The 27,947-nt window shown below is 40.6% G+C and overlaps 1 protein-coding gene across 1 annotated transcript; it reads left to right on the top strand.

The window, feature by feature from the left end:
- Window positions 1-3,395: 3,395 nt before the first annotated feature.
- Window positions 3,396-27,720, top strand: LOC129734905 (soluble lamin-associated protein of 75 kDa-like). Its single transcript, XM_055700278.1, has 12 exons — window positions 3,396-3,533; window positions 5,039-5,138; window positions 8,507-8,592; window positions 10,554-10,725; window positions 16,238-16,417; window positions 17,885-18,013; window positions 18,224-18,297; window positions 21,393-21,447; window positions 21,855-21,993; window positions 23,899-24,061; window positions 24,946-25,149; window positions 25,916-27,720. The coding sequence occupies exons 1-12, from the start codon at window positions 3,396-3,398 to the stop codon at window positions 26,462-26,464; spliced, it is 1,989 nt and encodes a 662-aa protein (XP_055556253.1). The 3' UTR covers window positions 26,465-27,720.
- The last annotated feature ends 227 nt before the right edge of the window (window positions 27,721-27,947 follow it).

Genomic DNA, 27,947 nt, shown 5'->3' on the forward strand with positions numbered 1-27,947 from the left:
CAAAAACATCAGCTGGGAGGGAGATAACTGAGCTTGCCACCTAAGGCAGCATGTGGTCTATTGAAAATGTGCTGCAAACGGGGAGTTGTGAGTTGGAAATCTGCCACGTTTGGGTCTAGGGGGTTCTATGGACTAAACCTTTCCTTTTCTGCTTATAAACACATATTGGGTTCATGTATCATTTTACAGACTGGGTGTTAATAGGCAGCATCCTAACTAAATGCCTGGAGCATTTCTACTTTCTGACTTGGACATAGAGTGCTCTAGAGAGCAGCAGAGGGGGATGTTGACGTGCGAAATTGAACTCTACAACTCAAGGAGAGTTATAAAGCAGGTATGTTTATTGCGGAGCCGGGTGCAAGGGGGATTGCTCCTCCTAACTTGCACACCCTTTCAACAAGCAGCCAGGTATTTATTATACAAAGTCATCCATATACATAAGGTTTCCGAAAATTCAGAATCTCCTTCCTCTGGCGCCTCTTCAGGATGTACTTACTTTTTACCATCTTGAGCAGTTACCTTAAGTTCCTGTTTATCTTTGCATACATTAGCAGTCTTTGTTGTTTAGTTTCTGTTATCTTAAAACATCTGCTAGCTAATGATGAGCCCTTCCTTATTGTCCACTCTAAACATGTCAAGCTAATACATGCCCACTGGGCTGGTTTTAATCTATATCAGCATGATCCCTGAACCGGGGATCCACCCTCTTCAGGGTGGGGGCCATTTGAGTAGGAGATCACTGATGTCCTACTACCACAATTATTTTACCCTAGTTCAGGGGTCCTCAAACTTTTTAAACAGGGGGCCGGTTCACTGTCCCTCAGACACTGTCGGGGGCCGGACTATAGTTTGGAAAAAAATGAACAAATTCCTATGCACACTGCACATATCTTATTTGTAGTAGTGCACAAAAACCAGGAAAAAGAATGCAATATTTAAAATGAAGAACAATTGTAATCAACAAAACCAATAATATTTCAATGTGAACTATGGGCCTGCTTTTGGCTAATGAGATGGTCAATGTTAGGTTCCATATTTGTCACTGCCAGTCGTAGCAAGTGATGCAAGTGTTCATCAGTTAGTCTGGATCTGACTGGAGATTTCAGATGTTTCATTTGGGAAAAAGTCTGCTCACAGACATAGGTGCTGCCAAAGATGGTTGCAATTTGGAGTGCATGGTTCCTGAGATTATGATATGTCTCTGAGGGGAGAGACGCATAGAAATTAGTAAGGCTGCTTGATTTGAATGCATCTTTCAGCGAGTCACAAGTCTGTAGCTCGGCCAATTCCATTTGGTAAATCGGATCAACAGTTTCAATGTCAACAGAAAATGGGTTCCGGAAAAGCTGCATGTCCTGTTCATGGAGGCGAAGCTCTTTAAATCTAATTTGAAACTCCTTTTGCAACATTTCTAGTACATCCATACATGTTTTGTTTGGGAATGCGACTGCTGGTTTTTCTGCAGACAGGTTTTGAGTTGTGGGGAGATGGCAGAAGTTTTCCTCCTTTACTTGGTTAATGAGCAGGTCTAATTTGACTTGAAATGCTTTCACATGTGAATACATATCACAGATGAGCTTCCCCTTTCCTTGAAGTTGGACATGGAAATTGTTGAGTAGCTCTGTTACATCTGTCAGAAACGCAAGGTGCCATTTCCATTCTGCATCTTTGAGCTCTGGTACTTCTTTGTTTTTAGAAAGCACAAAATCATAAACCTGTGGAAGTCATAAAATCGTTTCAAAACTGTCCCTCGACTCAGCCAGCGGACTTCTGTGTGGTACAGAATATCTTCATAGGCAACATTTAGCTCAGACAGAAATTCCTGACACTGTCTGTGGTTTAGTGCATGAGCTCTAATGCAGTTAACACAAGAAAGCACAATTTTCATGCCAGAGTCCAGCTTCAGTGATTTACAACACAGGGCTTGTTGGTGGATGATGCGGTGTATGGCTATTGGATGTGAATGGCTGCGTTTGTCCATCTCTTTGTTAATGTGTGCAACCACTCCTTTCATGGACCCCACCACGCTAGGAGCACCACCAGGTGTCACACTGAATAGTTTACCCCAGTCCAGCTCCAAATCGTTCATAGTTTGGCAAACTTTCTCATGGATATCCTCTCCTGTAGTTGTTCCTTTGATGCTTTTTAGTGCAGCAAGCTCCTCTGTGACTTCGAAAGAATCATTTGTCCCACAAATGAAAATTAGAAGTTGTGCAGAATCACGAACATCATTGCTTTTGGCGAGTGCCAATGAGAAACAGCAAAGTTTTTTTGAGGAGTTTTGCAACTGCCGATTCAAATTTTCCCCCGTTTCTTCAGTCCTTCGTGTAATTGCAGGTCCTGAAAGCCTCACTGTACTAAATAAATCCGCCTTCTCTGGACACATCTCTTTGGCCACAGAAAGAAGGCATTCTTTAACAAATTCTCCCTCTGTGAATGCTCTGCCAGTGCGCGCTACGAGCTTGGCAACTTGATAGCTTGCTCGAAGTGATGACATATCGAGCTGCTTTTGCTTCACAAACGTATTTTGCTGAGTTGTCAATCCATGTTTCAGTCTTAATATTTTATCTTTTCTCACTTGTCCGACCAAAGAATCATATTTACCTTTATGTTGAGTTTCGTAGTGTTGACACAAATTGTATTCCTTTGACACAGACACTGAATTCTGGCATATCAGACAAACAGCTCGCTCTTTGTACTCTGTGGAAAAATAATCAGAAGTCCACTTTTCTTGGAACACCCCGCACTCAGAGTCAATTTTTCTTTTTTTTGACATGATGGTGCGTGCACTTCCCACTGGTGCTGGCTTGCTTGTCCTGACAGGGCAGCCGCCCCCCTCGCTGATGCCGCCGCCCCCCTCCTCAGCCCGGCCGCGCAGTCCGGACAGGGTGGCCAGAAGGGACTGAAGGGACTTTGCCGCGCCGGGGCTCTGGCGATTCGCCCGAGTTGGCTGGACCTCGCAGTGCAGAGGCTGCCGACTGAGCTTGCCCGGCAGAGGAGATGGAGGGGGGGGCGGGGGGTGTCTGTAAATACCGGGGGCCGGATTGAGGACCCTGGGGGGCCGTATCTGGCCCTCGGGCCGTAGTTTGAAGACCCCTGCCCTAGTTTATTTTCTTTTAGCAGTTAGCATGTACTGTCAGAAGGCTCCTTATTTACATTCTTGTTGAGCTCATCTAGATTGGTACTAATTGTCCCTTTTCGAAGTGCTAAGTGCTAAGCTCTTTCTCGGGTGTTAATGTTTCTGTTATCTATGAATCTTCTGTCTGCAGCAGTTTTAGGTTTTTCACTATATCAATGTTCAACAGTCGTAGTTATATGTTTAGCAGGAATATGTGATAAACTGTGCATCATATCTCTCAAACTTTCTGCAGTAATAATGTTGCTTATATTTCAAGATGATGGCATTCCCTGTGGATATGTTGAACAGCTACAGTCATGAGGACTTGAAGAACTCTGCACAAGACTACTTGTCCAGCTTTCGGTGTGGGCGTCCAAATAGTCCTGAATTCTTGCCCCTGCCAGACCATGGCAAAGTAAGAACCAGCAAGTACCTTAGTTCCACTTTTCTTGATATACTTGTATATTTAAAATATCCAGACCACAGCTATTGAATTACATCACTATTTTAGCAAAGCTTTTATATTTTCCAAATTCCTGTTTGTGTGTAAAGCTCTACTTTTTTTTTACATTTTTTTTTTCTTTTCTGTAATTTGGTCTGAATTTGGGTGTCAGTGTCTGTTTTCTGCTTCTAGGCAATGGATCTGTATGCATTAAGTAATTTAAAAAACCAAAACCAACCCTTAAAATCTCAACCAAGGAATCAAACTCTTTTCTAAAAACGCTAACTCACATAGTCACAAAAACCTATCACCATAACTAAGGGGTTCATGATTTATTGAAGCTAACTGGCACTCTCTATATTTCAGTCCTTCAGTGATCTTCATGGTTGGGTTCAATTCTTGATCAGCAGGTTTCACTAATTTTAGAAGTGATTCTTTTCTTTTTATCTGAAATATTCCCTGCTGTTGTTGGGAGCTCTCGTAGAGGCTGGCTGTGACACTTCATGCTTTAAACACTTATCCCTTGAATGATAAGTTAGTCAATGTTGGTTCTGTCTAGATGAGCGTTTCTAAAAGAACTAGTACCAATAAAAGCAATGGTGTGTAACTGTAATGAAAAATAAGTGAGCTGAGAGGATTCCTGTGGGAACAAAAGGTCAGTGCTGTGGATTCCTTGGCAGAAGCAGAGTCTTGAGTACTTTCCTGCATTTCTGCAGGTGCTTTATACTTAAATAGTTGCCTGTATTAACATCATTGTTTGTGACATAGCTTATCATAATCTTAAATAAGGTAAGCAAGTCTATTTACCACACCATTAATACCTGTCTAGTTTTTATGCATTAATTAAATATTGAAAATGTGTGAATTTCAATATAAAAATGCATTTTCGCAAGGGTCCTCAACTCCTGAAAGGTGGATTGATTTGACTCTTCTCATGTTGTTCCTGAGGGAAAGTCAAGCAGACAAATTTGGAATTACTAAAATGTATGCAATTTAAGGGAAGAAAACCCCTTTGAATCCAGCCTTCCCAACTTGACATGTTAGGGCTCATGTCAACAAAGAGTAATTTTGCTTGTGCCAGTTTGTTTCTGTGCCTGACTCCCTGCTTCTTTCTTCTGTCAGTTTTGAGAGCTTGGGTAGCTGGGGCAGTTGAAGTGAACATACTGCTGGCTCTTTGCACACCTTACTTCAGTTGTGCACATAAATGCAAACTGCTGACAGCAGAGAGCTGTAACAGTATAAATTGCTGTAGCTAAATCTGCCAAAGCTTGAGAGTCAGAGCTCTCTATAATGTAGTCTGTCTTTAGGAAGAAAATGTCTAAAGGGCGGGCCAAGGTCTGATTCTTGTCTTTTACAGTTAACTGTTAAGCATTCAGTTTTCAACATTTGTCTTGCTTACCCTGCTAAACCTTCTCTGTATATTTTACTAATGTTGTATTAGCAAGAGTCTAATGAAGTATTGTACATTCTTGTTCCAGGTTCCTATTAGCTTGTCAACTGTGGGCTTCGTTCCTCTTTATGGTGGAGAGCAGACACACAAAGTTCTTGCTTTGTTTACACCGGAGGACCTGCACACAGGTTTTATTTTAAGATTGAATTCTCTGTGTGTGTTGCTGTTTCTTTTTCTGTGACAAATACAAGTAACCAGGCCCTTGCTCATTCCATGCTAGTGTAGCTCATAACTTTGCCACTTTTGCATTTGTTCGCTGTCTTCTTGTTCTCATACTATTCTTGTTGTGGGTTCATATACACAAGTGATAAAATATTGCTCTCTAATCAGAGTAGAACTGGACCCCCTGAATTCAGAAGTTATGTAGAAAATAACGTGGTGCTCATCTGAATCCAAGTACATGTGTTTCTTGATAGCTTTATGTACACCTCACCTCTCCAAAAGGGGTTTATTGAGCATTCATAGAATCTAATTAGTTGCCCATGAATTTAGATGCTCTTTATTAGCAGTGGCTGATCAGCATCAAGTGTAAATTTGTCTTTACCTTCAGAACCTAACATAGCTCTGGCCAAGGTGACATCTCACCATTTCTTTGGTTGGTTTTTTTTTCTTCCCTTTCTCCCTTTCCAGTCCTTCATGTTTTCTTCTGTTTCTATATAATGCCATGTATATGGTTGCTAAGCTTGCCACAAATACCTGTGGATCAAACTCTTCCTGATTGCCAGTGATGTGGCCATCAGCCTTTTTACATTCATCTGGCTCCCTAAAACTTACACAGTTTCAATATTGAATAGTGAATGCTGTACCACTTATGTAAAGGATGACGCACCTGTTTAGTTAAAAGTCGGGAAATGTCCAGGGACCCTTATTGCCACATGACGGATGCACAGACTGCTAAGTCCTTGGGTTGGTTATCTTTAGAAGGGACATTTGGTCTTCGATTCCTGTGGTACATGCAACGTGGCGAAGACGGAGACTTTAAACATGGCCGCTAAGGAATAGAGTCTGTGCAGAGACAACTCCTCAAGGACATTGCGCAGGCACGAGATATGTAAATGAATTCTCAGAATTGTAAGGAATATGTAAACCATTTCTTGGAAAACTAATGAATAGGTATGAGTGGCTTGTATAAAGGGGGGACTGAAAAGCCCCCTCGGTGTGCATGACTTTGGTGGAGTGATCCCCCATGCACCCAGTGCTGCCGAATAAAGATAACCTCCGCTCGCCTGCATATTGCTGACTGATTCTTCAAATCAATATCCATTGACAACCCAAAATTAAAATAGATGTATGAATGAGACTCTTCTTGGCAGGCCCAGTTTTTATTGGAAGGAGGTTTGGAGCACAGTGATACCGTTCCTGTATATCATGATGCAAAAAAACTGCATTTGGTTTTATTGTTCTCAGTTTTCAAACAAATTTTGGACCAGGGAGTGCTTGTGGTGGGCTGACCTTGGCTGGCTGCCAGGTGCTCACCAAGCCACTCTATCACTCCCCCTCCTTAACTGGACAAGGAGAGAAAAATATGACAAAAGGCTTGTGGCTCGAGATAAGGACAGGGAGATCACTCACCAATTACAATCACAGACAAAGACCAGACTCAGTTTGGGGAAATTAGTTTAATTTATTACCAATTAAAAGTCAGAGTAAGGTAATGAGAAATAAGAACAAATTTTACACCTTCTACCACCACTCCTCCCCCTCCCTCTCCCTTCTTTCCAGGCTCAACTTCACTCCTGATTTCTCTAGCTCCTCCCCCTGAGTGGTGCTGAGGGACAGGGAATGGGGGTTGTGGTCAATTCACATGCTGTCTCTGCCACTCCCTCCTCACTCCAGCGTGGTGTCTCTCCCATGGAATACAGTCCTCCACGAACTTCTCCAATGTGGGTCCTTCCCAAAGGCTGCAGTTCTTCACACACTGCTACAGCATGGGCCCTTTCCACGGGGTGCAGTCCTTCAGAAACAGACTGCTCCAGCATGGGCCTGTTATCTGGGGAATGAAAAACCCATCTACACAAAGCAGATAAGCAGGCACTTCCTTATTGCAGCGCTGGGTACTAGGTGGAATCTCCACAAATCAAGCACACCTGTGCCGATTTTACCGTTACATTTATATGCAAAAATTACAAGGTAGTACACTCCCAACCAATAACCAATTGGTTAGTAATTTGCATATCATTATAATATCTGCTGTGTCATTCTTTTCTGTTACTATGCTTGTGCAGAGGAAGGGTCTTCACTTGGGCAAGGGTCTTCCTGACCTGTGGGTGTGTTCTTTAGTATTATAATGAGGGTAGTTCACTTTGGGATACGTTAAAAGTAAGTTTTGTTGCCAAGTTGGCCAGCTATATATCTACCTTGCCAAGTTGTCCAATAACTCATCCTATACACAGTAGAACCCAGGTGCTCTGGTTATGGTCTAGAGAGTAGAAGACTAAGGTTACTATGGTCTATAGAATAGGGACTTCAAGTAACACAGCCTCGGATAACAAGCAGAAAAGCAATCCATACATCATTGGTTAATAAGTACTAACATAATGCTAACACAGAGGTTAACTTCTTAAAATCAAGATGTTCCTATAGCTGTTTTACAAACAAACACAAAATATAGAATGATTCAGTAAAACTTAAGATACTTTGCAACAGGCCCTTTCCACAGGGTGCAGTCCTTCAGAAACGGACTGCTCCAGCTTGGGTCCCCCATGGGGTCACAAGTCCTGCCAGAAAACCTGCTCCGGCTTGGGGTCTTCTCTCCATGGGGTCACAGGCCCTGCCAGGACCCTACTCCAGCACAGGCTCTCCACAGGGTCACAGCCTCCTTTGGGCACATCCACCTGCTCTGGCGTGGGGTCCTTCACAGGCTGCAGGTTGATATTTTCTCCACCATGGGCCTCCATGGGCTGCAGGGGGACAACCTGCCTCACCATGATCTTCACCATGGGCTGCAGGGGAATCTTTACTCCGGAACCTGGAGCACCTCCTCCCTCTCCTTCTTCACCGACCTTGGTGTCTGCAGAGTTGTTGCTCTCACATATTCTCACTCTTCTCTCTTCCAGTTGCTGTTGGACAGTGTTTGAGTTTTGGGTTTTTTCCCCCTTCTTAAATATATTATCACAGAGGTGATACCGCCATTGCTGATTGTCTCAGCGTTGGCCAGCAGCAGGTCTGTCTTGGAGCAGGCTGGCATTGGCTGTATTGGACATGGGGGAAGCTTCTAGCAGCTTCTTACAGAAGCCACCCCTGTAGCCCCCCTGCTACCAAAACCTTGTCACACAAACCCAATATAGCATTGCATGTGGGTCTGTGTGTGTGTGTGTATAGCACCACATATGTTGTGCTAAGGTAGTAAGAGCTGTGTTAAATTTAGTGCCAACTAGAAGATGCTTAACTTGGTTACTACAGTGTTATTCCTAATTGTTTATCAGCTTTAATGAATATGTTTTGTTTTGGAATGGTAAGAATCACTAACTTTTTATTTCCCCTTGTTTCTTTCAAGCTGTAGCCCTGTATCTTGCTGACCAGTGGTGGTCAATTGATGACATTGTGAGAACATCTGACCCTTCTAGAGAGGGGCTTCAGCAGGTAAAGTGCTCCAACATTCACCTAGCAATTATTCTTATCCTTCGAGATAATGGCAAGTAATGGCAAATAGCTAGTGTGTGAGATGTTAATGTTTTAATTTCTTTCAGAAATGAGTTAGCTGTCTCATGTCAAAAGCAAGGTCAATGGGAATAGAGGAAATGTTTACTAGGTGCAAGGGTTGTGAATATGGTGTCTAGAGAAAGAGGGACTCTTGTACAGTAGCTTCATATGCAAGCTATTTATATGTTAATGATGTTAAGAAGAGGTTTTTTCTTTACTTTTTTGAACATAGTATGTCTGATTGTATTGAAACGTCTTAGTAGAGTGGTGCATTCTATCATAGCAGTGCCTATCGGCCTTATTAGGAGACTAGTAAGCTAAAAATATTGAAAGGAACCTGTTTGATAGAGGCAAGTTGGAGCTGGTGGCCTGCAAGTTGCCTGGTATCGACTTTATTGCTCATCATTGAGTTGTGTTACCATTGCTGACACCTATATAGTATGGAGTTCTGATTTCTTCCAAAACTGGAAACCTGTATTTTTCCAGGAGTGTAATTCATACCTGGGCGCTCATCCTTGATTTTTGTATTTATATTTACTCTAGAGTGAGTTTGGCACATAGCCTTGTTTTCTGTGTGCTTCATAATGGTAGGATGGTGAGTAAATCAGGAAAGCTGAGTCTCTTACAGGTAGGGTAGCTGAGACTTTGGGCATTTGAAAGAGAGAGCACTTGTTTTCTCCATTCTTCCTTCACAGTGAGTAGGATAGTGGTGAACTTAAATTTCATGTGTAAAATGAACCCTGCAGAAGAGAGAAAAGGATATTGAATTCCTTGTTTCATGCCACAGAAACTGTTGTGATTAGTTCTTCTACTGCATCGTGTCCTGTTGTCTTGCCACTCTATCAGCAGTGATTGAGCGTGCCGAGTCCTGCTACCCCATGAGGCTCATTGTTTCTTCTTTGTAGGACTCCAATTACCTGCTAGCCTGGGAAATCTGAGGCTTGCATACTGCTATTTTATGTGGTGAATGTTTCTTAAATCCCAAAATAGTTTTGAGTTAAAATCAAAGCATTCTTCCCACTACCCCACTCCTAGCACTTCTCTCAGCTTTTACCCATTGGATTGTGAGTGACGTTGAAGTTGCGAAATATCCTCTGTGTATGGTAGCGCTTTATACTTCACCTATTGCTATGGCTTCAGAGCATCTCCTGAGTCTCAACCAAACCCCAGAGCTTCATCTTGCCTTAGCACTTACAGCTTCTCTTGACTCAGTCTGTCACCAAAATCGGGAATAAGAAAACTCCTTGACACCAATGTAGCATTAAGAAGCAGGCATTCTTTATTACAGTGCCAGATGCATGAGGGTTTGTTCTGCCTAATTTGCATGGCTTCCTTCTCTCAGGTAGCTCTTTTTGTGCAGTACATGTATACATATTCAACAAACTTCCCAGAAAATACATACATATTAATGAGATTACCCAAAACTAATTATAATATTCACCCTCTCCCTCGCACATGCCCAATTGTCCAGAGCGGGAGTCTTTGGTGGTCTCAAGAGTCTGAAAATCTGCCCACTGCTCTATTCAGTTGGCCAGAGTTCTCCTTTGTAGTCCCCATATACGGCCTTAAATCAGGTCATGTCGGTCTCTTACTCTTTCTTGGCCTGGAATCACTGGCCTTGGGGTGGTTTTCCTTCATCCTCCAGGGCTACCCCTTTGTTAGAACCTGAATTCATTGCTTGCAAGCATACAAAGATTAGTTTCAAACAATCAAGGTACCTTAACACTAACTGTTCAAACCTGGGATGCATGACTACTTCTAAATTCTTAAGATTAAACCTTAACCCTCCCGTAACATGTCTGCAGCTGTGTTAGCTGGCAACTTTGAAAAATAAGGTCCCTGATGTGTGAGTACCAACTAAGCTGACCACTCTTCTAAAATGTTTTTCTGTGTTTCCTTAGGTGAAGTCTGTTGGAGAGAGGGTGGTTCTCTATGTTCTGAATCGAATTATCTATCGGACACGAGAAATAGCAAGAAATGAGATCCCATTTCTCTGTCACGGTAGCAACGACTATGCTAAGATCATGTGGAAAAAAGGAGAGGCCATTGGGTTCTATTCTGTTAAACCTGCAGGTAAAACAGTTGTGTATTGTAGGATTTGAGGGGGTGGAGGGAGGTAGATAGGGAGCTTGTTTGACAAATATTGTTTAGTTAACTTTACAAGGGTAGTCTACAAATAGACTTTACAGCAGTAGGGTTGAGTGTTTATGGGTAAAGAATCAGGGGGAGGGCCAACAAGGCGGATATCCTGGTGGGAATCTATTACAGACCACCCAACCAGGATGAAGAGACAGATGAAACATTCTACAAGCAACTGGGAAAGGTCTCAAGACTGTTAGACCTTGTTCTCATGGGGGACTTTAACCTACCAGATCTCCACTGGAAATACAATACAGGAGAGAGGAAACAGTCTGGGAGTTTTTTGGAGTGTGTGAAAGACAACTTCCTGACGCAGCTGGTCAGTGAGCCAACCAGGGGAGATGCCTCACTGGACCTGCTGTTTACAAGCACGGAAGGACTGGTGGGCGATGTGATGGTGTTGTGGTTTAACCCCAGCTGGCAACCAAGCACTATGCAACTCCTTGCTCACTCTCCCCACAGTGGGATGGGGGAGAGGATCAGAAGAGTAAAAGTGAGAAAACTTGTGGGTTGAGATAAAGACAGTTTAATAAGTAAAGCAAAAGCTGTGCATGCAAGCAAGGAATTAGTTCACTACTTCCCACCAGCAGGCAGGTGTTCGGCCATCTCCAGGAATGTGCAATGGTTACTTGGAAAGACTAATGCCATAATGCTGAATGTCCCCCCCTTTGTCCTTTTTCCCCCAGCCTATATATCCAGCATTACATTCTATGGTATGGAATATCCCTTTGGCTAGTTCGGGTCAGCTCTCCTGGCTGTGTCCCCTCTTGCTGGCAGGGCCCAAGAAACCGAAAAGTCCTAAAGTCCTTGACTTAGTATAAACATTACCTAGCAACAACTAAAACCATCAGCATGTTATCAGCATTGTTCTCACACCAAATCTAAAACACAGCACTGCACCAGCTACTGATAACAAAATTAACTCTATCCCAACTGAAACCAGGACAGGTGGTCAGAGGATGGCTTCATCATAGCAATCATGAGATGATAAGAGTTTTCAGTTCTTGGAGAAGTAAGGAGGGGGGTCAGCAGAACCACTACCTTGGACTTCCAGAGGGCTGACTATGGCCTGTTTAGGAGCCCGGTTGACAGAGTCTCTTGGGAGATGATTCTGAAGGGCCAAGAGGTCCAGGAAGGCTGGACATTCTTAGAGAAGACAGTCTTAAAAACACAGGAATAGGCCATCCCCACGTGCCAAAAGATGAGCCAGTGAGGGAGAAGACTGGCATGGCTGAACAGAGAGCTTTGGCTGGAACTCAGGGGAAAAAAGGAGAGTTTGCCACCTTTGGAAGAAGAGGCAGGCAACTCTGGAGGACTATAAGGACATCAACAGGTTATGCAGGGTGAAGATAAGAGAGGCAAAAGCCCAGTTAGAACTCTGGCTGGCCGCTGCCATAAAAGATAACAAAAAACATTTTTACAAATATATTTGAAACAAAAGGAGGGCCAAGGATAATCTTAATCCTTTATTTGATGCAGTGGGGAACATTGCCATGTAGGATGAGGAAAAGGCTGAGGTACTTAATGCTTTCTTTGCCTCAGTCTTTAATAGCAAGACCAGCTTCCCTCTGGGTACTCAGCCCCCTGAGCTGGAAGACAGGGATGAGGAGGAGCAGAATGAAGTCCTCACAGTCCAGGAGGAAATGGTTAGTGACCTGCTACTCCACTTAGACATGCATAAGTCTATGGGGCCAAATGGGATCCACCCGGGGATACTGAGGGAGCTGGCATAGGTGCTCGCAGAGCTGTTCTCCATCATTTATCAGCACTCTTGGCTTACTGCAGAGGTCCCAGAAGACTAGAGGTTAGCTAATGTGGCACCTATCTACAAGAAGGGCAGGATGAAGGATCCGGGGAACTACAGGCCTGCCAGCCTGACCTCGGTGCCAGGGAAGGTTATAGAGATCATCCTGAGCGCCATCAGGTGGTATGTGCAGGACAACCAGGGGATCAGGCCCAGCCAGCATGGGTTTATGAAAGGCAGGTCCTGCTTGACAAACCTGATCTCCTTCTATGACAAGATGACCCACTCAGTGGACGAGGGAAAAGCTGTGGATGTTATCTTCCTGGACCTTAGTAAAGCCTTTGACATCATTTCTCACAGCAGTCTTCTTGAGAAACTGGCTGCTCATGGCTTGGATGGGTGTACTCTACGCTGGGTTAAAAGCTGGATGGATGGCAAGCCCAACAAGTGGTAGTAAATGGAGTTACATCCACCTGGCAGCTGGTCACAAGTGGTGTTCCCCAGGGCTCAGTATTGGGGCCAGTTCTGTTTCATGTCTTTATCAACAATCTGGATGAGGGGATTGAGTGCACCCTCAGAAAGTTTGCAGATGACACCAAGTTGGGCAAGGGTGTTGATCTGCTTGAGGGTAGAACGGCTCTGCAGAGGGTTCTGGACAGGCTGGATCGATGGGCCGAGGGCAATTGTATGAGATTCAACAAGGAGAAGTGCTGGGTCCTGCCCTTGGGTCACAACAACCCCATGCAATGCTATAGGCTTGGGGAAGAGTGGCTGGAAAGCTGCCTGGTGGAAAAGGACCTGGGGGTGCTGGTTGATGGCTGGCTGAACATGAGCCAGCAGTGTGCTCAGGTGGCCAAGAAGGCCAATAGCATCCTGGTTTGTATCAGAAACAGTGTGGCCAGCAGGACAAGGGAAGTGACTGTCCCCCTGTACTCGGCACTGGTGAAGTTGCACCTCAAATACTGTGTTCAGTTTTGGGCCACTCACTTCAAGAGGGATGTAGAGATGCTGGAGCATGTCCACAGAAGGGCAGTGAAGCCAAGTGAAGGGTCTGGAGAACAAGTCTTATGAGGAGCATCTGAGGGAACTGTGGTTGTTTAGTCTGGAGAAGAGGAGGCTCAGGGGAGACTTTATTGCTCTCTACAACTACCTGAAAGGAGGTGGTAGGCAGGCGGGAGTAGGTCTTTTCTCCCAGATAAGTAGCGAACAGGACAAGAGGAAATGGGCTCAAGTTACACCAGGGGAGGTTTAGGTTGGATATTAGGAAAAATTTCTTCCCTGAAATGGTGGTGAAGCATTGGAACAGGCTGCCCAGGGAGGTGGTAGAATCACCATCCCTGGAGGTGTTTAAAAAATGCATAGATGATGTGTTTAGGGACATGGTTTAATGTTGGACTTTTCAGTCCTGGGTTAAAAGTTGCACTTGATCTCAAAGGTCTTTTCCAACCTAAATGATTCTATGATTCTTAGCCTTGCAGGCCTAGTAAGTTGGTGTTTTCTTGAATTCATAAGAAGTGAGACTGCAGTTAAAATGTCTGGCTTAAATACTTGTGTCCTTTAGTAATCTGAGAAAGTTTTTAGATTTCTTCATATTCTACAAAATAGATTTTAAATTGTAGAAATGAGGTATACCTGAAAGCTTTTTTTTTCTTCCCTTTTTTTTTTTCCCTGTAGAACAATTTTTTACTGGTAGATTGGTCTATGCTTTGGGTTTGGTTGTTTCTTTTTGTGTTGTTTGTTTTTGTGGGGTTTTTTTTCCTAGCTCCAGAATGCAGAGATCCTGTTTATCTGAAATTATTGTAGCATCAGATGTCATCACTGAAACACTTTTATAGCATTACAACATAGAAACTTTGCTTACAGGCACAAGATTCAGCTATACTTGGTGGTAACTAAAAGATTCCCTTTACTTCCACACATGCATTCCCTCAGAGATTACGGTTTAGCTAGCAGGTTTATGTCATTAACAGTACAGATTTTCTGTTGTTTTTGGGTTTTTTTTCTAAAACATTATAATTTCCCTTTAGTTATTTTAGACTTAATTGTGTTTTTCATTTTTTACTGAATAAAATCTGATATTTGAGTAGGCTGTTTAACACGTTGATAGCACTTTGTAGAATATCAACTTTTGGATCAAGAAGAAACAGTCTAGCACTTTTGTTTGATCTCTAGAGGGGGTTTATGAATTCAGGATTAATGGTGATACTGGAGGCTCGCTGGAGACTTCCCCCATCTGACATACATATATGCCTTTGCAAACCGTTAAAAATACAGTAGTAAACTGTCCAGATCACTGACCTATTCTGGTCTGTCAATCAATATAGGAAAGCAACCAGCTGATTTGTTCTGATTGTTATATTTTTGTGGATTTCTTAAAAAAATAAATGATGCATTGCATAATTTGTATAATTCTCAGTATTATTTTTAATGTAAAAAAAATGCTGTAGCATGGTGGTCACAAAGCAGTATTTGCATTGCAGTGGCTTTTGTTGTGGCCTTATAAAGCTGGAAATTAGAGTAGTGGTTCTATTTTTAGTCTAGAATGGGGACGCTTGTTTACGTGTCACTGAAGTTTTGCTATACTCATGCTTGTTTGTTATAGTTTTTATGATGCTCTCCCATTTACTTGTCCTGAGTTAGCAAACACCGAAGGCATTATCGATATTTCTCCCATGTTTGATTGTGTGTCGTATTGTCTAAATGAGTAGCCCATATGGAGAAAGGCAACTCTGGATACAGATGGTTAGGAAAGAGTGGTGGAGCTTGACTGGTATTTCAAAAGGTACCCAAGTAATGTAACCTCTCTGCCCACATTTTCCTTGTTTGATAAATGATAAGTATGTTCATTGGTCTCAAAAGTACAAGGTTGTGAAGACAAAATATGTTGTATAGACTGTATGCTTCTCTTTGGCCTTGTCAGAGGAAAGGGCTATATTTTTATTATTATTTTTTATTTTTTTATTATTCACACTGACTGGCAAAATGAGGGCCTGAAAATGGATTGGATAGTTGACATGCTATCTTAATGGCATTATATGGCATCACTTTGTTCACCACTGAGTCCATAAGCTACCCTTTGAATCCTCTGATGCTGAAGTACGTATGTGTTGTGACAGTCTGTTTCATCTTCATTTAATTATGGATAATGTATTATTTATGGGAGAATTTCAATGTAAAGCATCCTAGGATTTTTTTGTGCTTTCATTTAAAAAATTGGAATTATTGTTTTAGTCCTTAAACAAGAGCTGAATTGTAGTCTTCGTATTTGTCCTGAGGAGTTATATAATCTACATAAACACACAAGTCAAGCATTTTATTGTCTCCTTTTCCCTCCTCCCTTTTTAGTATGGTTTTCCTATGGCATTGTATAGTTGGATTTCAAAATGATCCTTTCCTCTCTATCTCTGCTGTTCTTTTCTGGTATTACTGGACTGCTTTAGCAGACTCTTTCAAACATATTAATCTATGATATATCTTGGCATCATTATATGGAGCCTGCCCAAAGACCAATAAATGTCTGTTAGTGATTATTTATTTTTATAATTGTAATATAACTTTTTATATTTATGACTAATAATACAGTTTGATGTAATTTTTATAAATTATAAAGGTCTTTATCTGAATATGCTAAAATACATGTGGCAATATGTCAATGCTGAAGTACTAATGGATTTCTTATCCCCTCCCCCCCTATTATTTCAGGAAGTATTTGTAGCTTTTCTCTTACTCAGACTTATCGGCTGCCAGTGCTAGACACAATGTTTGTAAGAAAGAAACATCGTGGGAAAGACTTTGAGCTAATTGTGTTGGAAGATTTTGTGGATTCCTTTACTGATGACGCTCTTGGCCTACGATACCCACTGTCATCCTTTGTGTACATAGGCAAGCTCTTTGATTTATTCTTCTGTTTTTCTTTGTGCGTTCTTTATGTGTCCAAATGAGTGCTGTTGTTCAAGCTTCATGTTTGTGGCTGCATCCTCAGTTTTTGTATTAAATGTCCTGCTCTTCAGTGAAGGTTAAAAATCCTGTTTTGTTGAAGATGGTTTCCTGATTAGATTTTAATCCTCTGTGTGAGGTTAGGTTATTGGATCTCTGTTGGCTTTCTGCTAATGTGCAGTTTACCACTATATCCCCCCCCCCCAGCCCCAAGACTCTAGAGTGGGCTGAATTGTCTTTGTGTATGATCTCCTAATGTACATCTTCATAGCACCTTTCTCTTGCTCACTCCTAAGCCTCACAAGGTCATTTAATTCAGTCTTTCTCAGAACTTCTGGTCAAGTGGACATACTAGGCTATTTTAACGTGGGTATAAGAAAGCACAGTTCTAATATACAAGGAAAACACTTATGGCTCTTCTATTAACAGCCCAAGAAGGTTATGTCAGCTAGGAAATGACACACATTTTGGAAACGATGTTGCTTGGGACTGTGTTCAGGCAAGAAGCATTTCCTTTGTCCAGTTTCTCAAGGCCTACTCTTAGGCTATCTGTCAGGCTTCCTTCTATTTAACATTTTCATCTGGCCTTCTTACTTAGGCACTGGAAACTTTCTGCTTTTCCAGGTACCACTGTCTGCTATTGGATCTGTCTAGACCTGGTTGGTCAGGCTTCAACCAGCAAACTGTCTTGAGCAGAATTTAATAACTAATCCATTTCCCTGACCAAGGAATGATATGGCAGGCATCTTGTCCACTGAGATTATGCATCAATAGTGAATCAGGTGAAAAATGGTAGTTTTCCTTGTAGCTACTACAGAACATCAAAACATTCCTCTCCACGTGGATGTTTAGTATGTGTATTGAGAGGAAAGAGGTGGAGGGCTACCAGAGAAGAAAATATTCCAAAAGTGAACAGTGAGTAGATGACAAACCATGCAACGGCAATGTGTTTGTGTTCTCAAAGAGTGCTTTTCACAAGCGGCTATAGTATGAGGTAACTAAAATCACTTGACTACATCCTCCATCTTAAGAGCCCTTGCCATCCTGGTTGGGTCTTGTGATTGGCAGGGACAGTGACCAGTGAAGTTGTGAAACTCCAAAGTGGGCACTTAGAGAAGAAGAGAAAAAAGCCCCATCTATCTTTGTTTGCAGTTTAAGATAATAATGGAAAGTGCTTAAACCTGAAGAAAGGATTTATTGAGAAGGATGACTAGGTGTAGGGTGAAGCAATATTATGTTTATTTGAGACTGGACAGTTTTGTTGAACAGTTCTTTCTGTGGTGGTTTATGTGTATGATGGAAGATTGCAAATTAATTTGATTTCAGATAAACTTTAAAAACTGAGGTACAGCTGAGTATATAGTGTATATATATATACTATATAGTAAGATGTGTTTTCTCATGTTTGTTCAGCTTGTAAGCACTATCTTGAGAAGCACCCTGGGCATCATAACCTTTTGTGGGAAGTGGAGGGAGCAGGATATTGGTTCCAGAGAAAACCTGTTACCACTGCATTGCAAAGGGAAAAGCTCAGAATTGCAGGTATGGATGCTTTGTTTTGTTTTCTGATACTTTGTAAAAGTTGTACTGTAGATTGTTCGACAGTGACTTCTGTGATCATTGCCCATGGAAACTAGCAGAAAGATTTTAATTTGTCCTGAGATCAGTGAGAATCATATTTGGAATGGTTAATTGTTGTATAAAGGTACTATAATTTTCCTTTTCCCTGTTTCCTCTTTTAAAACTTAACAGCAGAGGTGTCTGAGAAAGAAAATATGAGTTTGCAAGCAGAGGATTATTTTCAACAGTCTGCAGCAGAATCTGAAGTAAGTGGACAAAAGACTGAGCTAGAAACATGTCTAAGTGTGGGTACACAGACTGTTTTCCATATATTAAAAAGACTTGAAAGCTTTTAAGAGTTTTCTATAATCATGTAATGTATCTTGTCCTGTTCTTCTGACTGTAATTACCTGTTCTTTATATTCAGTAAATATTTTCAATTTCTACAAAATAATGCATTTCTGAAATTAAAAAATGTTTTCAGCAGATTAGGATGTTTGATCAACTGCATGTTATGCTTGCTTTATATTTCTACTGCAAGTTCTCAAAGAACAGTCCTGGGTTATGCAAGAGATCTTGTACTTTTCATATCTCTTCACTTTGTCTAAGTAGCAGCCAGTCTGACAGAGCCCATGGTTTTATTAGAGGCATCACCAGAAAGTGATACCTCTTTTTTTGGATTGCTTTGTTGCTAAAAACCCCATAAAATATAAGAAATGCTTTTAAACCATCTCATTATAATTGAATTGGCTCAAGTCTGCACTATATATAAAGACAAATGCTTTTGTTACTTTTTGGGTGATTGTTATGCTTTCCACTGATGTAACACCGAGGACAAAACTGGGATTAAAAATACTTTTTGTTTGTTTTTTTTTTTTGTGGGGGGAAGGGAGGAGGAATATGTCCCCCTATGAATATAGAGGGTTCTGTCACACCTGTCAGGGTCTAGTAATTTGAGCTGTTTGCTAGCAGTTTAGAGAATGAGAGTTTTTCAACTGGCTCTGAGATTAAACTGTCTAGAAAGGTTATTGAACAGTATAGTCATCATAAGAGTGGAGAGAATGAGGAAAAGTGTTTATAGAAGTGCACATTCACATCACAGTTCAATACAATGGGAAGTGTTTAGCTTGCATTCAGAGTTATACATTGACCATATAGGAGAACTGCAGCTTCCTTTGTACATATTTGAAATCTCAACCACATTTCAGCTACATATGGATATGTGGTCATGAATACATTTCTCTTAGAGGAACAGCTTCATAATATTCTGTCTCGTTTGCATTCTGAGGCCACACAGAATGTGCCTGAGAAAAACTTGTAGCTCCAAATACAGTGAGGATGGATTTGTGTGCTTCAGGACTGTCTGTAGTATTCACATGACCATACTCTCATAGAAGTCAATGCTTTAATTAAAAATAGGAAATAATGGTTGAATTGGTACTCTCGGCTCTTCGTATCTGAACTTTAGATTTGAAATGTAAATCAAACGTCCCTTTTCCCAGATGAGGGAAATCAGCGTTTCCCAAAGCAAAACTGACAGCAAAGTAGTGATGTTTTCAGTCTTTAAATGATCAGAAGCAACAACTCATAGTTATCTTTAATTTGTAACAGTGTCTTGAGCATCATCACTGGGTTCTAGATTCAGATTCCAATAATGATAGTATCAGCAAAATGATCTCAAAAATTTATGTTTTGGTTGTAAAGCTACATGGATATACTTGGAGAAAATAGAAGAGGATATTATTAGTTCTTAGGCTTTTTGTGGCTGTGAGTTAAGAACTCAAGCCCTGACTCTCCTCTTCTTCCAGAAGAGGAAGATGATAGATACCAAAGTGTTCCAAATCCTCATAGCTTGGTAGAATTGCTGGCAGCTCTCTTCTTGGCACCTGCACTATCTGTAATGAGCTCTGCAATGCTTTGAAAATTGTTGGACCACTAAACAAAAATAAAACACCTCACCTTCCCACAACCAGAAAAAAACTTTCCACAAATTACATTTTCACCTTTCACTTAGTGCTCCCTATTTTTGTGTGTTTTGATGCTAGAATGATTTATCATTAGCCTACAAATTCTTATGTATTTAGAGCTTACCTGAAACTATTTCAGGCACCAGAATGTAGATATGGCCACTTGTTTCTGGCCTTCTTGGGTAGTACTGGAAGTACTTGAACCACTAAGTTCTGTTTTTTTCCTTGTCTTATCTCTCTCTTCTAGGTTTCTTTTTTCTTTTTTCCTTTCTTTTTTTGTCTTCTAAGATAACCCATGGGCTGTCATATTTTATTGCCTGCCACAATAGAAATAAGACTATGTCCTGGTTTCAGCTGGGATAGAGTTAATTTTCTTCCTAGTAGCTGGTGTAGTGCTGTGTTTTGGATTTAGGAGGAGAATAATGTTGATAACACACATGATTTTAGCTATTGCTAAGCAGTGTTTACACTAAGTCAAGGACTTTTTGGCTTACTCACACCACCCCACCAGCGAGTAGGCTGGGTGGCACAAGAAGCTAGGAGGAGACACAGACAGGACAGCTGATCCAAACTGGTCAGAGGGATATTCCATAACATATGACATCATGCTCATTGTATAAACTAGGGGGAAAGCTTGCTGGGGGCTGATCGCTGCTTGGGAACTAGCTGGGCATCACTTGGCGAGCAATTGCATTGTGCATCACTTGTGTATTCTAATTCTTTTATCATTGTTATTACTATTACTACTGTTATTATTATTGCTTCCTTTTCTGTCCTATTAAGTTGTATTTATCTCAACCCATGAATTTTACTTTTTCCCCTATTCTCTTCTCCATCTCATTGGGGGGGGGCGTGGAATGAGCGAGTGGCTGTGTGGTGTTTAGCTGCCTGCTGGGTTAAACCACAACAGGCTACAAAATAGAATACAAGCATAAAAATAAAACTATCCTAATAAATTTTGTCAACTACTGTAGTACAGTCCCCTGGGTTTATACATAAAGGAGGAGAGAGAAAAAAAAAGAAAAAAAAAAAAGTCTTCTAGCATTTAATTCTGTGAACACCTGTTATAAACTGAGTGGTTAGGAAAAAGTTGGTAGTGTTGTTTATAATGTCAGGTTAATTTAAAGTCTTATCTTCTATGTTGAGGCCAGAATTAAAATGCAGAAAAAAATAGTCATGCTTGTGGTAAAGAAGATAAAAAATATTTAAACTTTTGGGAGATAAGATACATACCTATAAGTATCTTAAATTTAGAATGGTGATAGCAGCTCTTCCATAGGAATATTACTATGAAAGAGTGCTTTAGAAAGATGCAACCACAGGTAGGGAGATGAAGGTATTTCAGTCAATTCAGAAGTTTTTGGAATAACATTTGCCTTGCTTTTGCTTCACAGGCTGATTCTCAAAAAGGTAAAGAATCAATAGATGTCCATGAAAGCACACCTGAAGGTAAAAATAACCTTGATTATCATTACTGTGATTACTGGGGATTAGTAGCCCAGCAGGCTTTCTTACCACTTTCAAGCTTAGTGTATTCATCTGCAAAGCATATTAAAAAACCCACACTAAAACACCAAAACAAAACAACCCACCAAAAACCCCAAAATCCCCAGGCCTTCCTCTAAGGTGCTGAGGCTCAACTCATAAATATTTTGAGGTCTTCAGATAAAATTGTTATGAGTCTTGGTAAAGAGACTATGCATGTATATTCAGAAAATAAGTACCACAGTGAAATGTTTTACTTGCACTCAGTTTCTTTAATGAAACTTGGGGCGGGGGGAGGAATATGTGCAGATCTTACAGACTGCATTTTTTCACTTGCATTTATTTATTTTTATTTTTTATTTTTCCTCAAGACCCTGACATAACTCCTGTTTCCATTCGGACACGAAGCAGTCATTTAAAACGTCTTCGGATGGGAAAAAATAGCCAGGAATCCGAACCTGAAACTTCCCAAGGAAATGAGGACAATGTTCTTCATGTGTCAGAAAGCAGGTAAAGGAGCCCGTATTTAATTGATTATTTCTTATTTTGTTTGGGCAGTCACAAACTGTCTCCCAGTGTGCTAATTGGTATTTATTCTGCTTTTTTTCTACTCTAAGTGCTTGATTTTAAAATTGCTGAAAATTGCTTAAAATTGCCTGGTGTGAGAAAGGAAATTGAGACATCACCTAAAGAGTGACTGCACCAAAATGTCTGGTGTCTCTGAAAGCTCAGTAGATATTGGAAATAACAATAAGAAAATGGTGAGGACTGAGGGTGTATGTACAAGGGGATGTGTTCTGTTATAACTGAGTATGCATTGAGGTAAAACCATCCGTATTCATACAGTATAGTTTCTTGCAATAATATGACTGGACATGTATCCACAAATACTGTGTCGTCTCCAGTTTAAAGAATGTTATCTTGTATAATAACCATCCAGTGAGGATGTGAAAAATTGTACCAGTTGTGTTCTATAACAGGTCATACAAGACAGGGCCTGAAGTACTAATTTGGATTGGATTCCATCCAGAAAGCAGAGCTATGCCTATTTAAAATAAATAAATAAATAGATCCTTCCTCCCCCCCCAATAACCCTCACCCCCAATAAACAAACAAAAAAGCACAAACCCTCAAACCCTCATTTTGGGAACTGAAGATGACATGATCATTTTCTGGGAAATCCTTCAAACTTATTCCATTAGCTTTCTTTAAACAGATAAAATTAGGTTTTGGTTTTGTGTGGGTTTTTTGTTTGTTTTTCTTTTCCTGTGAGGCAGAGTTCTTCAGCTAGCTACAGCCTAATTTTTGCATTTAAATCGCCCTGTGGAACTAGAGAGATACAGAATTGCTGTCCTGCACTGTCAGTGTGCTGCCCTAAGCTGGTTCAGAACAGGCCAAATGGCATGGCGTGACTCTGCCACAGGTTGAGAAATTCTTTGCTACTACTACTAATTGGCTACTTGGTATGTGAGAGGACTAGCCTGTTCTTGAACATCAGTATTTTAGTCCTTGCAAGGTGGAGTCAACAAGGTGCCACTACTTTGAACAAGATGGTGCTCATGAGCAGAGCTACAGTGAATCCTGATGGCACCAGGGCAGGATATCAGCTTGATTCTTCCCTTCCATACACATTAGCAAATGCAGCAGGGCCTTCTGTTAGGGACTCTCCTCTGGATTGCCTTCATCTCAAGACTGGCACTTGGGATAAAACACTCCAATACTGCCTTTATTATGAGATTGTGAAGCAGCCTCCTGCAAATCTATTGTGTGTACTTTTTTTCTTTGCTTGTATATAATACTTCCAGTACATCTAAGTTTTATCATCTCAAAAATAAATGTTTAAGATGGTGTTGCTACCTACCAGGTGCATCAGAGCTTCATCTTTTAGCTTTTTGCAAATTTAATCTCAAGCTGATTTGAATCTTCTTCAGCCTTGATGTGTTTATCACCTTGAATTCTTTTCCAGTTATGGTCTTTGTAATATATGTATATTAAATGTTTATACAAGCATATTTGCTTTTATAGATCCACAATTTTAAACTGTTTCTTCAGTGAGGCTGGGACAAGTTGCTTCCGTTCTCACCTCTTTGTAGGTTCCAAATAATTGATTACTGCTTTCTAAATTTAAAATAATAAACTTAAACACATGTCTGACTCTTATTCACAAAATGGAAGTGGGATAGATGTCTTCATTTTATAATTGTCACAGCAATTTTTTTAGTTAATGTATTTTTCCTAATTAGGAGTTGGCTAGTTTTAGATGTGTTTAGTTTTCTGGATTTGTATTTCCTATGGCAAGTATGTGATACAGCAGTAGAAAAATGGTCATGAAAGAATTTCCCTGCTGCTGAGATCACCAAAGTTATGTATTAATCTAAAAGACTTAAAGGTTATATATCTTAAAACCTGCTGCAGGCTGAAACTTCCTACCCACACATTTGAAAGCTCTGAAGACGTAGTAGAACCTGAGGAGAATGCTGTTGAGAATGATGAGGAAATGACTGTTGAAAATGAGGACCGATCTGTATCAGAAATGGAGTCATGTGCATCACCCCCTGAGAAATGGAATGAGGAGGAGGTGAGCTGGATGTGATAATGATAGCAGATAAGAAGTTTGAAATACAGCTACAGTTTAAGTATGGTCCTTGCTGCCTTGATCCACGTGACTATCAACTCTTTGATTATTTTTACATTTTTTTAACCAATGCTTTGTTGAGAAGTATATCTGAGAAGCTAAAGCTACTATAGAATTAGTATCAGGGAATATTCCTTTACTTATTTTGAATGATAGAGTTCATAGGATCTTCAGTAAGGCAAATTTCTAGCTTGTCTATCAACCTAACTTTCTTAATTGATTTGTCCTACTCAAATATTGTGGAGAACTGCAGTAGGGTCAAGATCTGATCCAGTATCTCCAATTTTTTAAAAAATAAAAAAATCTCTGAAGATAACTGGTATGCTTTGGTGGCTACTGTTGACTTTTTATTTCTCCCCTTAAAGAAATAATTTATTTCTCCCCTTAAAATCCTGCTTTGATTTTTTAAAATCCAACTTTGGTCTACAAATACTTGTTACCAGCTTGAATTAAAATCTGGGAGTACCCTCTGTGCCTAGCAATACCTCCAGGGTTTTATGTTCTTACTGATTGGTGAGAAAGTGGATCTTATGCTATGTTGGGTTTGTTAACATATGGTTTCAAGGAAGGACTTCAGCATGTGTCCTTGTGAGATGCATAAAAACTACTCGGCTTGGCCCCTAACAGTGTAAGCCATTGTCAGAAACAGTGCAGGTGACAACACCAAGCTGGTTAAGTAGTTGGATAGCTATTCTACGCTAAGCTATACCTTCTTAGTAATTTCTAGGTACCTGAGCTAGCTGCTTCTCAGATGGATCACAGACACACCCACTAGTGTTTGGGAACAATAGTTGGGCATAATCTTGACTTAGAAATGTGATTTTTAGGAAACTCCATCTGAACCTCTTAATGGTGAGGTAACAGAAGAAATTGGTAAGACCTCACTTATGGCTGAAGAGGAAACAGAAAATGAAGTTCTAGGTGGTGAATCAAAATTGCAGTCTGAGAGTCAAGGAGAAGAACCCTTAACATTGTTTGTTCCATTAATCCTGGAGTCTCCAGCAAAACCTTCAGAAGACACTGTATCAGAGGTGAGAGAATTGAAATGAAGTGTCAGGTCATCTTTCCTTCAGAGCGTACACACCTTGCTGTTTTTTCTTTTCTTAAGTAACAGATAGAAAGTAGCCCCTACCATTATATGAAATTCTTGGGAGAAGCAATTATTAGGCCACATGATATAAGTCCATAAACAGAATATACTAATGTTTCTGTTTTAATACGCAGGAGTAGAGCATATAAGTATGTGATACCAAAAAGAAAGATACGTTGCTCCAGTTTGCCTTGGCAGTAATGAAACAGCTATTTCTCACTAAAATGTTAGTTAGATATGAGTGAAGAGCCACGTCCTTACTTTGTCTAGTAATTCTGCCCTGGTGAAGTGTACAAGCAATTAATTAATGGTAAAATACCCTTCTAGAACACAGATTTTGCTGGTTTTTGTTTATAGCGCAAAAGCAGATTGTTATATGCTAGCAAAATGATGATTGTATCTGTCTAAAGTAAAACAACTTTATTCTCCCCCCGGATTAACTTCAGAATGTTTTTACTGTACCTGAATAATCCATTGAATAATTTGAATTTGAAAATAGGAGAGCAATTCTGGAGATCAAATGCAGTTCACAAAATAGTCTTGTGCAAAAAGGAAGAGAGGACTGGTTTGTTGACTGTGCATGTAGTCATGCTGAATGCTAAAATAGCTTCTGAGGTTGCTAAATAGAGGCAGTAGTTGTTCAGCCTCTTGTATCTTCAATTAATTGTCCCTTTGATTGTTTTGGCACACTTCCTCTCCCCCTGCAGTTTTTAAATGCAAATGATTCAGACGTGCTGACTGAAGAAAGCACATCAGTAGAGGAGGAGGACACTGAAGAGCAACACCAAGAATTTGAAAAGAAGTCCTCATCCACTGAAAATGCAGCTGCTTCAGCACCCAAGGAAGAACCCTCTGGCCTGCCCCACTCTATGGTAATTGAAGCAGCAGAAGAATCCGTTTCTGAAAATGTATTGCCCAAAACAGCTTCCTCATTGGAAGATCAAAATGAGGAAGCAGGGCACAACTCACAGGAGGCTCCTGTTGCCTTGAGTCAGAGCTCTTTGATATTGGTTGAACTTGAGGGTGTTTCTTTTCAGCAGCCTTCTGGACAGGAAGTACAGAAGAACCAGTTGGAAGAACACTCAGAAGAATCTGCTGAGCAGATAGATCAGTACACGCAGACAGTGGCAGAGAGGGCTGCTGACAGCAGCTCTGAGGAAGCAGAAATTGAGGTACCCATTGTAGATCGGAGAAATTTGCGCAGAAAGGCCAAAGGTTACAAAGGTCCACCCAAGAAAAAAGGAAAGCTGGCTTAAAAATGAAATATTGATTGTTAATTCATCCTATTTGTAAGGAAGTTATTATTTTTTTAAAAAACACTAGGGTATAACTAAACCATATGGGACACAGGATACACACATTTAAAATACTGAGTTGGACTTCCTTTTGGGATTCATCACCTTTCTTCAAGTGTTCTTGATATTTTTATTTGTTTTTAACCACTAGATATTGAGCTTCATCAGAGTATGAAAGTAAACAGCCAGTCTCCTCCTTTTATAAAGGATACATGCTGAATAAACATAGTTGTGCTAGCAAAAGGAACAGTTTGTATATTTGAGGTGGCAGTCTTTGAAGAAAAATGAAGTGTGAAATCCTGGCACTACTAAGATCCCTTAAATTGCCATAGACTTCTATGAGGCAAGACATCACTCTAGCATTTGTTTAATAACCTCGTGTTCTCTACTGTGGGGAGAAGCAGAACAAGAAAAATCCTTCCTTGCTGCTTGTTCCTTCCACATAGACTTTCTCAGATGAGATGAAAAGAATGTAAGATTCTGTAACTCTAGGTCTCAAAATATATAAGAAGGTATAACTCAGTAGATCAAAACAACATAAGCATCATCTGTCTTTCACGAGAATCAGACTGGAGAGAATTGACTCCACTTCTGATTCCCAACTACTATTTGCTAATCACTTGAAACAGCTGAGTCAGCAGAAACACCTCAATGCAGTATCTACCATAGCGTGCACTGATAATTAAGTTCTTTATGTGAAGATTAAGAAGTGTCTACACAGTACTGTAGCTTCCAAAGCGAGTGTCTTGCTAAGGGTAATTTTTTTCCCAGAATGTATGGAGTGTAGACTCCAGTACATGTATGGAATTGTTTGAACTGCCTTCCTAACTACTTGCATGTGTTGAGTGGATACTTGATTACTTGTTACATTACAGGAAAAGGATATGACAACTTTTAATCTAGTTTTGGTCTGAATGGAAGTGGTGCTTTGTGTTTTCCAAATACTCAGCTGGTGCTGTGGGGTAACTATTAAACTTTTGTATCTGCCAGGTGTATGACTCCTGTGAGTTCTGGCCTTTCAGGTGGTTGAGACATTCATTATTGTGAATACTGGTAGATGTTTCAGCAAATGCTTGTTTGCCAAACATATGTCTTTAGGAGTCAGCAGGTGATTGCTGCAAATACTTGTGCTTCGCACTTTCTAACTTGGGTGTAATTCCTGGGATGGTAGCTTTCCAGTTCATAGCTTTTCTTAAAAGCAGCAAACAAATAGTGCTGTATGCAAACAGAAATAAACAGACCCTAGTTGTCATTTAACCCCAGCTGGTATGGAATATCCCTTTGGCTAGTTTGGGTCCAGCATTTGTGGATAAACCTGTATGATAATGTCCATGGTCAAGTCCACCCCTCAATCACAGCCCAATCTATATGTTGCATCTCTTCCTTGATGGCCTGAGGTGTCATGGGCCCACTGGGCTATGAATAATTCACCCTTATGTTGCCA

This window comes from Falco cherrug (genome assembly GCF_023634085.1).
Source record: "Falco cherrug isolate bFalChe1 chromosome W unlocalized genomic scaffold, bFalChe1.pri SUPER_W_unloc_1, whole genome shotgun sequence".
Lineage (NCBI taxonomy): Eukaryota > Metazoa > Chordata > Aves > Falconiformes > Falconidae > Falco > Falco cherrug.

Bases quoted from the DNA above. Each gene is read 5' to 3' on its own strand.
- LOC129734905 (XM_055700278.1), top strand. From the start codon at position 3,396: ATGATGGCATTCCCTGTGGATATGTTGAACAGCTACAGTCATGAGGAC. The intron at 5,139-8,506 runs GTTTTATTTTAA...GTTTCTTTCAAG, and splicing joins ACCGGAGGACCTGCACACAG to CTGTAGCCCTGTATCTTGCT. The intron at 18,298-21,392 runs GTAAGTGGACAA...TTTGCTTCACAG, and splicing joins AGTCTGCAGCAGAATCTGAA to GCTGATTCTCAAAAAGGTAA.